Source organism: Neovison vison, chromosome 11 (assembly GCF_020171115.1).
Source record: "Neovison vison isolate M4711 chromosome 11, ASM_NN_V1, whole genome shotgun sequence".
In the NCBI taxonomy this organism is placed as follows: Eukaryota; Metazoa; Chordata; class Mammalia; order Carnivora; family Mustelidae; genus Neogale; species Neogale vison.
Window position 1 is genome coordinate 23286666 of NC_058101.1, and position 13393 is coordinate 23300058.

Consider the following 13393-nt stretch of genomic DNA (forward strand, 5'->3'; position numbering starts at 1 on the left):
GGCAGCCCCTGCAGAAGGACTGAGCCTTGTCCTTCCTCGGGCCACAGTCCCCGGCACTTAGATCCTCAGTAACAGTGAGGACATTTGCTTCAGTCCTTGGAAAACGCCGGGCTTGAAGGCTGATGGCCATCGCTGCCGCCTAGTGCTGGACAGGTTGGACCTGGTGGGGGCGCTGCGCCCGCCTACTTACCCACGGCAGCCCCCGCTGCCCACCTGTCTGGGAACCAGGAGGCAGGAGGGCCAGAGGCAGAAGTGGGCAACAGCGGGGGAATGGCCTGTTCTTTCCTTCCTCACTTTGCCCTACAAATCACTTCTCTTTCTTCCCGCCCTGATGGTGTATTAGCTGATAACAGGCATGACTTCAGGGGGATGTCCATTTTAATAAACAGCCACGTAATTTCAGGCGCCTGGGTAGGCACCTGTTGAGACTGGACGACTCGGTGGCTCAGCTCGAGAGCTCCCTGCTCTAGCTGCTGGGTGCCTGCCCTCCTTCCCCAGTGGAGGCCCGAGGATGTCCTTCCCGCTGCTGGAAGGACTCTGATTCTGGGTCATGGTGTTTCTTTCCAAGTCTCAAAAGACCAGATTCAGATCGGACAATGCTAGACCAATATGACTTTCTTCCCTCGTTAAGTAGACTAGACTTCAAGATAGCGTGTTTGATACGTTCTGCCTCGTGAAGGACCTACTTCTTTCTTTTCTCATCTCCCTTTAAATTAGTCTAATCTGACGAGCAATCACTGGTGATACTACGTAAGCACCAGCTGAGTCCTGGGGCAACAGAGATGTGGAGACTCCAGTCTGTCCTCGAGGAACTCCCCATTTAGAGACGGAGAGAGCACAATTACATGGACACGGATGAGTATGGGCGTGTGAGAAGCATGAAGGATGCCCAGCAAAGACACAGGGGAGACAGCCTCGAGTGAGGGTAAGGCCAGCCAAGGCTTCCTGGAAAAGGTGGGCCCCGCAGAGTCTTGAAGAGTAAGTGGAAGACGCTTTGAGGAGCGACCGTGAAGGGCACGTCTCCCTTTCGCCGCCCCCAGCTGCCCCCCCGAAGTGTGCCTCGCTGCAGACCACAGGGTGCCCTCCAGCCCCGGGCCACTCAGCAGAAAAGCTTCTGTCACACATTCCCTGCTCCGCAGAGCCCAGAGTCTCTGGATGCCCTGGCCACTGCCCAGCGTCCTCCCCTCGCTTAGGAGCAACCAGGTCACTCCCCGGAGGAGCCTTACTTTGCTCTCTGTGTCTGAGAAGGGGACGTCCTCGTGAGTCACAATCTCCATGGGACTGGTCAGGAGCAGATCCTCTTCTAAGCCGGCCTCACCACTGTCTGCCTTCTTCATGGGAATGGCACTGGGTGGTGGCCGCCCAAACTTGATGTTTTTGCTCAACTGTCGCTGGAGAAAAACCAAAGAAAGACATTCTGAAGCAGGGAAGTGGGTCACGAGGAGTGCGAGCAGATGCCCCCGCATAGCTAGGGGGCCCTGGGGCGCGTTCTGCGCACGTTTCTAGACTAAATACCATGCCAGTGAGCCACGATGCAGTTCTGGGATAAGTGGATTCGTTTTCCAGTGCCTTTTCCTTTCCCACCTTCAAGCCATGAGCTTTTTCATCCAGCCACCTCTTTCCCAGAGATGCCAACATTATCCAGGGGGCAGAGAGACCGTATTTTGAAACCAAAAGTGGGAATACATGTTATAACAAAATTTTTTGGTTAGCCCTATAAATGTATTTATTAAAAAGTCTCATAAAAATGGTATAGAAAAGAGTTACATGAAATGCAGGAACCACTGGGGAAAATCTAGACCCTTGTGGTTGCTGTAACAGGGGAGCCCTCCAGCTTCTCTTGGACACGTTCTCCCTGAATGTTTTAACCACCTTCCTCACCAGCGCTCACTCGAACACATGTTCTGCTCACATGGGCACCGAGGTGAAGGGGGGCCCCAATGCTGGCAAGTCCTTCCATAATCAATGCAGAGATCACGGAAGACACAGAACGATCCTGTCCTGCCGCGAGGACTTCTCTTTGCCCTGCTGGAGTTGGACAGCGTGAACTGTGGGGCAGAAGGAGCCCAGTGGGGAAGGGACAGAGAAGGAGGCAGAAGGAAAGGGCCAAAGAAGGGTGCATGATCCGTGGCAGGTAGTAGGGTGTGTGTGGGGGGGAAACGGGGGAGAAATTAGGAAGATCAATGGTGTTCAGAATTAGAGAAAAGCCAGATCAGAAAAAGAAATACATTCTCTGAAGAAAACAATGATAAATATAATGATAAAGGGCAAAATATGTAATGGGCTGTGGCAGAGAAAATGAACAGCATTCAGGAAGAAGGAAGGGTACGCCGCGGCCAGCTAAAGGACTACTGAATTAAATATGCTGTGCAAACCCGTGCCTTCATCCACAGCAGGTTCGCAAGCTCAGCACTCTGGATGCGGCCCACCACACCGCTCTCTGCTGTGGGGAGCTTCCCTGTGCGCTGTAACAGCTCAGCAGTCGCACCCGGGCCCCCCGGGCACCAGATGCCAGCAGCAATTCCTTCCCTGTCCAGACAGTCTGCTGGGGGGTTAGAGTGCTGAGCCCGAGAGCTACTGCTCTAGACTTAGGGACTCTGGCGTCGTAGTCCTTTTGTGCCTCCAAAAAAAAAAAAAAAAAGAAAGAAAGAAAGAAAAGAAAAGAAAAAAAGAAGAGAAAAAGAATGGGAATGCATTATCTGATAGTTACCTTTAATCTGGCTAATACGTAATCCCACAGAGCCACAGGGGGCTTTAGCAATCACACAGTCCAACCCCCTCATTTTATAAAAAATGTCAGAGGTCCAGTGGGGAGAGGTGACTGGCCCAAGCTTATGGAAAGAATGGCCGCGAAGGGATTTGAATCCAGGTCTCCTAAAACCAGAGTCAGTGTTGTTTGCTCTGCATTCCACAGGTTCTCACGAATTTGACATTGCGCTACTTTCTTCCTCTAGGGGCAGACATAGAGAGATGATGCTGCCTTCGTAACTCTGTGCCCAATTTCCTTGGCAGAGGACTCCCTTCAGGGAGATGCCCCTTCTGAACTCACGGGTACTCCGTCCACCCACTTGCGCCCGGCTCCCTCTCGGCCTTGCATGGTAGACAGTGAGACTGCAGAGACACGGAAGAGATGAGCCCAAGACTCCCCTCCCTGCACCCAGGGCACCCCAGCATGCCAAGTCAGGAGCACAGAAAGACAGAGGACTTGTATTTGATCTGCTGCTCTTTCAGCCTGAGCCTGCCTCCCCTGGGAAGGAGCACACATCAAAAGCCCCGAGATCAGCCAGTGAAGTACAGCTTGAGCAGCCTGAAAGGGATTTGGGGAGGGGAAGGCTGAGAAAGGGCGTCTTCTCAAAACCATTTAGCAGGAAGCGGCAGTTAGTATCTACCCTAAGCAGATCAAGAAGCAGGCACGGTTAGAGCAGCCGATGGAGTTAGACAAGAGGACATGGTGTAACAAAGTCACGGGCCCGTCCAACTCTGCTGACCGGGGGGAGAGGGACTCACACGGTTCCTGTGTCCTAGTGAAAGCCCTAGCAGGAATTCCCTCGGGGACTCCCAGCCCAGCCTTCCGTTTACCAGTTATCCCTGCTCTAGGAGCGTTGGCCGAGCCCTGGAAAGTGTGCTAAACCCCCTCAGTGTTGGCCGAGCCCTGGAAAGTGTGCTAAACCCCCTCAGTGTTGGCCGAGCCCTGGAAAGTGTGCTAAACCCCCTCAGACTTAGACGCCCTGTTGTCAGGGTCTGCCATGTCTCCGTGTTCCGGAACGACTAAGATGAGGGGATTTCCTCTAGTTACAATAGAAAGAATAGTTCTTTAACGAGCTTCCCAGGAGAACTTGGCCTATCAGTCAGTGCCATTCCATTAGGGGGTTTTGCCACCATCACAAAAAGAATGAAAATGCTGAAATTCTTCTTCGTGAGGCACCTTATAAAATACTTATGTTGGTCCACCCTGATGCTTAAGAGACAAACAAGCGTATGACACAATGGAGTCGCAGTCTAGATGGAAACAAGCTCCAAAGCTGGGAAGGCTGTCGTGGCGAGCCATGAAGAGCTGCGCGAGAATGGAAAGAAGTCGATGGGGTAAGAACAGGAGGAATAAGGCACACGGGACGAAGCTGGAAGTGGAGACGGTGGTTCTAAGAACTGAAATGGAGCATGAAGTCAAAGAGGTGAGCCGAGAGGAGGGTGCAGGGGTGTGGGGTGTGGGCCTGGCAGCAAGTACCTAGCTGGGGGTGGGGAGACGGGGGTGGGGGGGGGTAGGAAGAGGTAGAGGGCGGGAATGAGAACGTGACTCGAAGGAATGACTGATGTTACAGAGACGTGCATCCTGGCCAAAGAAACACAATGCTGTTGCCTTTGGGAATAACAACGTGCATTTCTGTGAAGCCTCTGATTTAAAATCCCTCTAAGAAAAATAAATTCAGGCTGGTGGCTGCGAGCTTAGGGGGATGGAGGAGGGGAGGCCCCCGGTCATCAAAGAAATGCTGGCTGCTTTCAGGGATCGGGCTGCCGCCTCTCTGTCCAGACAAAGGACTGTCTTCCTAGACACACACCAGCAGCTGTCAGGGAGGAGACCTCAGAACCAGGCCAGGGTGGGACTGAGGGTTCAGGGCCATCGTGACCGACCCTCAGGTCTGCAAGGCGAGGCTCCTTCACCTGCACGTTTTCCCTCCCCCGGGCTTCCTGCTCCAAGTGCTTCCTGCAGCCGCCTCAAAGCAAATAGGGCTGTCGAGACGCTGTGACTTACTGACAATTAGAATGTGGCTGCTGAAACCTATTTGGCAATCTTGGGTGTCATGTGACTTGAATGTAGGGCTCAGTGGGGCTTTTTTGTGACTTCATTTCTGTCCACTACTCAGGCATTGTCACGAGAAGAGCTTTGATAGAAGCAGCCCCTGACAACCAGACTGTCGGAGTGGAGCCTGCCCTGGTAAACTACTACCGCTCCTCCACCTTCTCTACTACCCAGGGGCCCTTCATATACACTGCAAGGACAGCCAGAGAGGGGGACAGGGCACTGCGCCTACAACGAGGGGCCATGCCGCCTGCGGCTGTGAATGGGGTTACTGTGAGGACTGGAATGCGAGCTAAAAGGGACTATATTTTATTCATTCAAACTGGGCCATTTTGTTGTAACATGGAATGCCAGAGAGCGATGTTATAGGAATGCACATGCATATTTATGAGGCTTTCTCCTATGGTGTGGGAATTCCAAGCACATGGTATTCGGCACAGCCAGGATTTAGAGTCCCCCAGACTGCTCGCGGCCATCCTTTACACTGTGTCTGCGAGAACAAAGCAGAAGAAAAATAAAGTTTCTGTCTTCTTGACATTTTTGCTACAGATGCACCTGTAGTGAAAATGAATTCTTAAAGAGGGGCAAAAGAAAAAGCATATAGATTTACAGATATCTGCTCTACGCAGAAGTGGCTAAGAGTGGGTATCTATTCTTTGTGTCCTTGACAGCTGCATGAAGTGTCAAAAACCTCCAACATATGACACTTGGACATTTTTAAGTGAAATCCAGCTCCGCGGGAGCCAGTAGCTACTGAAGACGGAGGCTCCTCCCGGGCTAAGTAGTCCATGGTCTAATAGAGATAGCATCTTCTGACAAAGGTGTGGTATAATTCTAGAAATCACCTGCAGGCTTAGACTCCAATGTTCCTGCTGAGTTTTATCGTCACTTGTTACCCACTTCATAGCCTGGGTCTGATCTGATCTAAGCAGGTACCTCCCTGGTCTGTGATCGGGCCGCTGTAAGGAACATCAAGGTCACTGCAGTCCAAATGCAACCAAGTGCGAAGCTTCCCCCAAGGCTCCGTGCTACAGCAGGTGAGCAGTGGTTCCGTACAGATGGCAGACTTTGAGAACTAGAGGGCCCAGATCATCCATCATATTTACCCCCTTATTTTTCAGATGGGGACAGCAAGGGTCAGAGTCAATGACTTCCCTGGAAGCCGCACAGCCAGGTGATGGGGGAGGCCTGGGACAGAATTTTTATTTCACCCACTGGCCGTGGAACCGCTGACTGTTATGTGTAGGATCTTCAAAAAGGGCATCACTATTGGTCTGACCCCTATAACTGTCCTATATATTAGAATTTGTTCTCCCTACAAACATGTAGTATTTTTATACTCGGGGAAAAAAGAGTCATTTTTCTTGTAAAGTTTCAATCATTTGTGACGGAAAGTTTGGCAGATGACAGATTCACTTGATTCAGAGAATGCAGGCTTACTGACGACACTGCATTCAGTCACTCTGCCCTCAGAGCGGTTACAGACCACCCCGGCGCCCTGGCCAGCCAGAGGAGCTGGGATGACCACGTGTGGACACTAGAGGGCGACCTTTCCCAACACAGTCAGTACGTGCACCTTTCTGGGGGGTTCCAAGGCCTGGTTAGTTTCTCAGGCCAGAGAAAAATGGCTCCCCTCCCCCACCCCCAATGGTATCACGATAGAAATCTCATTTCAAAAGAATGTCCTAATAGTGACTAATCAGCCTGCCAGGACATCTACTGTCAAATAGGTATCCGTTACTTTTCAGTTTTTAATAAACATACGTACATACACAAACACGATTTCGAACATAAAAAACATACATGCCTCTGACATAACTAACACCCTCATTCCATGCTGGAGTCTACGAGGGGGCGGTCTTTTATGCTGCTTACTGAGCATCAATATCAGCATAACGTTGTCATGGAAAAATGCAAAGCATTCATGCAAGTATTAATAAAGTTAACTACTGTTTCTATGACTTACCAGGAACATACTGCTTAGTTGACTGAAAAATAAAGCACAGTCTTTTGGGGGTGATACAGTCATATCTTAATGTCACTCCAAAAATCACATTTTCTCTGATAATGGTCCCCATTTCCCTCCTCAAAGAGCAAAGCCTCTTTACTTAAAAAAAAAAAAAAGAAGTAGAACGAGAGAGCAGTAAAGAAGCTTGTGAAGCCATACCACAGCAGAGGCAAAGTCAGGCAGACCTTGGGTGAGTAGGTATTGCCCGAAGGAGAGCACTTTCCTCACATTTTCCTTTCCGTTGTTAATAGAACTGCTGCTTCAGGGAAGTTGGTTGTTTTACATTTTATTTATTTATTTATTTAAATTAAAAAAAAATTTTTTTTGGTTGCTTTACATTTTAACTGTAAGATCTGATTCTTTAAATTTGTGCTCCTCAGTGTGAATTGGAACAGTTACTCACACATTCTTACTGAGTTTCAACAGTGCAGAGTTACATGTTTTTTCCAAGTCCAAATCCACTTCCTGGAGGGGCAGTGGCATGCGGTGTGACGTTAGCACAGACATCATTTAAGACAACACACTATTATCTAATTTTTAAAGAGCTCCTCGAAAGCCCTTATGAAATACAGCTGTTTCACGGACTTAACTCTGGAAGTCACTCCTCTTGGAAAGGGCATATTATGAGCCCGGGGTTCCGAATTTCTTAAGAATAATAGCTCAGGAATCAAAATACTGCACGAAGGAAAGGTGATGTGGGGAGGGGGTCTAGCATTTTCTTGGGCAGTCACCACCCTTCCTCTTCTCCAGCCTAGGAGAAGTGACAGCTTGCTTCGGAGTCTGTATACATGTAGCAGCACAGCCAGCAAGAACTGAGAGCAGAACCTGGTCAGGACATGCTGGAACCTGACGGAAGGGCCTGCGTCAGCGCTGAGGGCAGGACGGTGGCCCTGGGCCATGGCTGGCAGCAGGTATAAAGATCCAGGCCAGCTCGGGTATGGTTCCGGGTGTTAGCTATTTCCCCTCCTGCCATATGCTCTATCAGCTGAGAGTGTGCAGACATGTAACCACAGACCCCAAAATGCATAGCTAATGTTCAGTAGAAACAACATTTCAAGAAAATAGAAAATTTCCTTTGAGTTATCGGCAGCTACTCAAGCCAGCTGTTCCCCCCGCCCTTCATTCATTTATACATTCGTTATTGTAGACTTACAGACAGATGGGAATCAGCAAACCAGAGTCCCCCGTTCATAATTTGGATCGCCTCCAAGCCTTCCCATCTCAGAGAAGTGCTTGCTTGGGCACTTCTGTCGGGTGAGTGAATCCTACCAGCCTATCGAGCAAACCTACGTGATCGGATCCCAGGTGTCTCTGCTCCTCTTGCTTTCCCTGGATTTCCCATGATCTCAATCACATTTAGTGAATAATTATTTTATTAAATTTTCATTATGAAGGAGTTACCACCTGCGTCAGTTTTATAGAGGAAAACTGCCCGACTCTGCAGCATGAGCGGGAAGGAGGTTGAAGAGCTTCCTGGCATTCCTCCAGGACAGGGAGGCTCAGGGGAAGCCAGATTTACAAATACAGCAAATAATAAAGAGTCTCCCCCGTCACTGTCCAAGTAGGGGACGTGCTGTGCACGCCCTCAGCTACAGTCCACCCTGTGCTCAGGGATTATGGGCGACATTCAATGGTTACTTTTCCAACCCTCCCACCCCCACCGCCCAGCCAAGTCCTGAAGCTTCTCTTGGGTACCTGTCCTCATGACATGCAGTTAAGAAAGGGGGAACAGCTCAACAGAACAGGAGTGGGGTTGTTAGGTAAGTGGGTACAGTGGTGACGGTGTGCCTCTCGCAGGGCACAGAAGGCTTCCAGAGAACAGAGTCAGGGTTGAGAGAGCAGAAATTCTCACCAGGAGCTGCCCTGGCTCTCCAGATGCCTTACTCGAGGCCACTCTCAGGACTTGCCCACTTCCCCCCGTCGCCGGACCCCCTCCTATGGATCTGACTTTCCAGTCTCAAGCTGTCTTACCTGAAGAGTTTTGACTTTGCCCAGGATGTTGTCCTGTGACATTGCTTGAACTGTCTGCTCACTCTCTGCTCCCCCATCAGGGATAAAAATACTGTCATGGGAAAATGCCCGTGTTCCCATAGAATAGTTGAAGGACCTGGAATGCAAATCATGTGCTTCATTTATTAGGATGATAATATTTCTTTTGGCAATTCAGTTTCCTGTTCCTCCTGATTTAGGGGACTCCCCCCACAGCCCCTGTCTCCCTCAGAAAGCACTTCCAGCGTTGTGTCCTTTTCTGCGAGGGGTCAGCCAAGTCGCTGGTAGGAGAAAGGGTCTCTCAGAAATACGGGAGCTTGTCCCCAACACAGGGTTTTGGAGCCGCTCCAGGACAGAACTCAAAGACAGCTCTTGACTTGTAGAGGCCCCGGAACCCGAGGCCTGGCAGGAATTGGAACTGGAGGAGCCCATGTCCTGACAAGGCTTTCGAGCTGCCGCTGTCCGTTTTCCCCCAGGAAGCCTGTCAACCAGCACTTTCGAAATCACGTGCAGATCTACAGGTAGACGCAAGAGATTTTGTCCTTTAGATGACAATCAGATTATTAAATCCACGCATCTAAGACAGAGACTTGACGAGGCCGAGAATTGCGGAGAGGGCCTACAGGTATCGTCTCTGGGGCTGGACTCTTTAAGAGAAACACGTGTGGGGGCAATCCGGGGGGGCTTTGCGCACAGCGAGCCGCTCGGAAGCCGTAGGTACCCGACCGTAAACACGTTTCAGCTGAAGGGGTGCACTTCGTAGAGTCCAGGCTTCCACCTGGGGTGAGCTGCAGGAAGACGCGTGGCAGAAGCCCCTGTTACGCCCCCCCCCGCCCCCGCCTCCCCGGCCTCGGACATAACTGCACTCTGGGAAGGCTGCTCCCAGGGGTGGGCTTCTGGAACCACACGCTCTCTGGAAGGCAGGGCAGGTGCATTTCCGTGATGCTGGGTGCTCATGCAGACTCCCGGGGTGAGAAGGGGCTTCCCACCCTAGAAGCGGGTCCCACCTGGAGCTTTTATCAGTGACCCAGTGTCAGCCCTGGGGGAGGGGCGCCTGCAGCTGGGGCTTCTAAACTGAATTACAGACACGCAGCAGGCGGGGTCCTGACCAGATCTAGATGGGGTTGGGAAGGCTGAGTACCAAATCCTGCCCTCGAATCGGCCAAATCCGAGCCAGCAAGGTGACAAAGCACATGAGGTTGAGAAACCAAAGGCTTGGATGCGAGCCTCCGGGCTGTGCGACCTTTGTCAATGACAGAGCCGCCACCAATCCCACCCTGATGAAAAGTTGTGCTGGAGTGTTACTTTTGTCATCTCAACCCGAACCCCTTGTTACAGATGAAACTTGCGGGGTAAATACCCGTATCTAAAGTCATCTGAATAGAAGCAGTAGAGTGAGAAAATGAACTCAGAGCTGCGGACTACGATCCCTCTCTCCCAGTCAGCTCAAGTGTTTTAAAGCAGCAGAATAGGTTAGTCTTCCCTCGAGTGCGGGGAGGGGAACGCCAGTGGGAGAGGAAATGCCATGTGGGCTGGACCTGGATTAGAGATACTGAACAGCTAGAACACCAGACCCTCTAGAGCAGCGACCTACTTTATGAAACAGAAGGCACCGTTTAGGGTATGAATATGAAAAGAATCAAAGATCTCATTATCTCACTGTCTTCAGAGACTCTGGCCAGCCACATCGCCCTGGTGCTAGGCTAAATCCCATTCCAGTTTCTTAGGCAACCTTAACTGAATCATGAACTTTATCTCCCTGATCCCATTCTTCTTCCAGGCAGGCTAAGAATCGACACTCCCTTATCCTGCTCTTTCTGTGCTGCCCCAAATGTTCCTTGCTGCCAACTGAATGTCCACCCATTCCCCACTTCCAGATGATCATACTGAAAAACAAAAAATGAACGGTAACGATAGCGGTAGTGATAATTACAGTAATAGTGGCAGTCACAATGGCATTATTAATACGGGCTAGAGTGTCTCAGACACGTGCTGTGTCCCTGTCGTTTGTGCTAACCTCTTCAGTATCATATCTGAATCCTTCTGATATATAATATTTAAACTGTACGTGGTAGGCACTAGTATGAAGCCTACTTACAGAAGAGGAGACGAAGGCTTGAAGACAGTGGGTGACTCGCAATGAATGAAGTGATGTGGATCTGTTTCCGGCCTCGATTCCACTGGTCTACTTGTCTATTTTTACAGCAATAATCCCACACTGTCTCAATTACTACAGCCTTTTTTTTTTTTTTAAGATTTTATTTATTTATTTGACAGAGAGACACAGCGAGAGAGGGAACACAAGTAGCAAGAGTAGGAGAGGGAGAAGCAGGCTTCCCACGAACATGGAACCCGACGCCGGCCTCGATCCCAGGACCCTGAGATCATGACCTGAGCCGAAGGCAGAGGCTTAACCCGCTGAGCCACCCAGGTGCCCCAAGAATTGCTTTTGTGATTAGACCTACAGATAAATTTTGGGGTAACTAACGTCATTACAATTCTTTTTCTTTTTTTTTTTTTTTAAGATTTATTTATTTCTTTGTTTGTTTGTCATAGAGAGAGAAGCGAGAGCAAGCACAGGCAGACAGAGTGGCAGGCAGAGGCAGAGGGAGAAGCAGGCTCCCAGCCAAGCAAGGAGCCCGATGTGGGACTCGATCCCAGGACGCTGGGATCATGACCTGAGCCGAAGGCAGCCGCTTAACCAACTGAGCCACCCAGGCGTCCCACGTCATTACAATTCTTGATTTAGTCCATGAGCATCAGATATCCTCATTCGTTTAGCAACCACTAACTTTCTCTCAATGATTTTTTTTTTTAAAGATTTTATTCATTTATTTGACAGACAGAGATCACAAGTAGGCAGAGAGGCTGGCAGAGAGAGAGGAGGAAGCAGGCTCCCCACAGAGCAGAGAGCCCGATGCGGGGCTCGATCCCAGGACCCTGGGATCATGACCTGAGCTGAAGGCAGAGGCTTTAACCCACTGAGCCACCCAGGTGCCCCCCTCTCAATGATGTTTTGTAGTGTTGTGCGTAGAGGCTTTGTACATATTTTGATAGACTTATTTCTACTTATTTGAGGTTTCTGAACTCATTGCAAATGGTATAGCCAAAATTTTTTATTTCCTAATTATTTATAGGTGGAATATTAAATTATAATTGATCTTTGCATGTTGTTTTTAAAACTAGGCTTAGCTAAATTTATTAACTATAATAATATGACTTGATTCTTTTGGACTCTCTATGTATACAGACAGGTTGCCTGTGACCAAAGGCAGTTTTGTTTATTTTAAATCCATCCATCCTTCCTTTCTTTCCTCCCTTTCTCTCTTTTCTTTGTCATCCTGCATTATCTAGGAACTTCACAAAGTTGAACAGAAGTCATGATGGTAGATTTGTCATGTTCTGGAACTAAGCAAAAATGCATTCAATATTTTACCATTAAGTTATGCTGTAACTTATAGATTTTTTGTAGGTTATACCACTGCTTCTTCAAAAAGACAGGCAATCTATCATCTTTTATTTATAGCTGAAATTAAGGTTTTTCTCTTTGCCTTGGTTTACAGCAGTTTTACTTTCTCATGGTCATTGTGAATTTCCTCTATTTATAATACATACATAATACTTCCTAATCCTGTTACTTGTGGCTTTCATCAATTCTGGAAAATCCTCATCCTTCAAATGTTGCTTCTACCCCCTTTTTCCTTTATTCCCCCTCTGATTCTCCAATGTTTGAATGCCTTGCGCTGTTTCCCATACCTGTCAATTATTTTCACTCAATATGATTTAGTATGGATTTTTTCTTTTTTAAAAAGATTTTAAGTATTTATTTATTTGTCAGAGAGCAAGCGAGCGAGCAAGAGTGCACAACAGGAGGAATGGCAAGCAAAGGGAGAAGCAGGCTCCCCACTGAGCAAGGAGCCAGATGTGGGACTGGACCCTGTGATCAGGACCTGAGCTGAAGGCAGATGCTTACTGACTGAGCCATCCAGGTGTCCCTTAATATAGATTTTTCTACTGACCTAGATTTCAGCTCATTAATTCTCTCTTTAGCTATATCTAGTCTACTGTTAAAACTATCTATTGAGGAGTGGCTGGGTGGCTCAGTCAGTTAAGTATCTGCCTTTGGCTCAGGTCATGATCCCTGGGTTTGAGTCCCAATTGGGCTCTCTGCTCAGCAGGAAGCCTGCTTATCCCTGTCCCCCTGCTTGTAGTCCCTCTCTTGCCATCTGTCAAATAAATAAATTAAATTAAAAAACTAAAACAAAAATAAACAGCTATCCATTGAGCACTTAATTTCAGTACTGTTTTTCATATCTAGAATTTCCATTTGACTCTTTTTAATAGATTCCAGCTCTCTGGTGAAATTCTCTATCTTGTCAACTATTTTATTGAATGTATTTTTTTTTTAAAGATTTTATTTATTTATTTGACAGAGAGAAATCACAAGTAGATGGAAAGGCAGGCAGAGAGAGAGAAGGAAGCAGGCTCCCTGCTGAGCAGAGAGCCCGATGCGGGACTCGATCCCAGGACCCTGAGATCATGACCTGAGCCGAAGGCAGCGGCTTAACCCACTGAGCCATCCAGGCGCCCCTTTTATT

At 48.8% G+C, this 13393-nt stretch overlaps 1 protein-coding gene across 2 annotated transcripts in view; it reads right to left on the reverse strand.

Annotated features, from left to right (window-relative positions):
- The window catches only part of CRACD (capping protein inhibiting regulator of actin dynamics), a 54155-nt gene that overhangs the window by 18106 nt on the left and 22656 nt on the right, over positions 1 to 13393 (reverse strand). Inside the window, exons 1-3 of one of the 2 annotated variants that reach the window (XM_044224982.1) lie at positions 8778 to 8855; positions 6765 to 6786; positions 1227 to 1391 (exon numbers count right to left, since the gene is read on the reverse strand). In XM_044224982.1, the coding sequence (XP_044080917.1) occupies positions 1227 to 1391; positions 6765 to 6786; positions 8778 to 8854 (264 nt within the window). In that variant the 5' untranslated portion in view covers position 8855. Of the gene's footprint in view, positions 1 to 1226; positions 1392 to 6764; positions 6787 to 8777; positions 8914 to 13393 lie in introns of those variants that run through there. The other variant, XM_044224981.1, reaches the window with a different exon arrangement.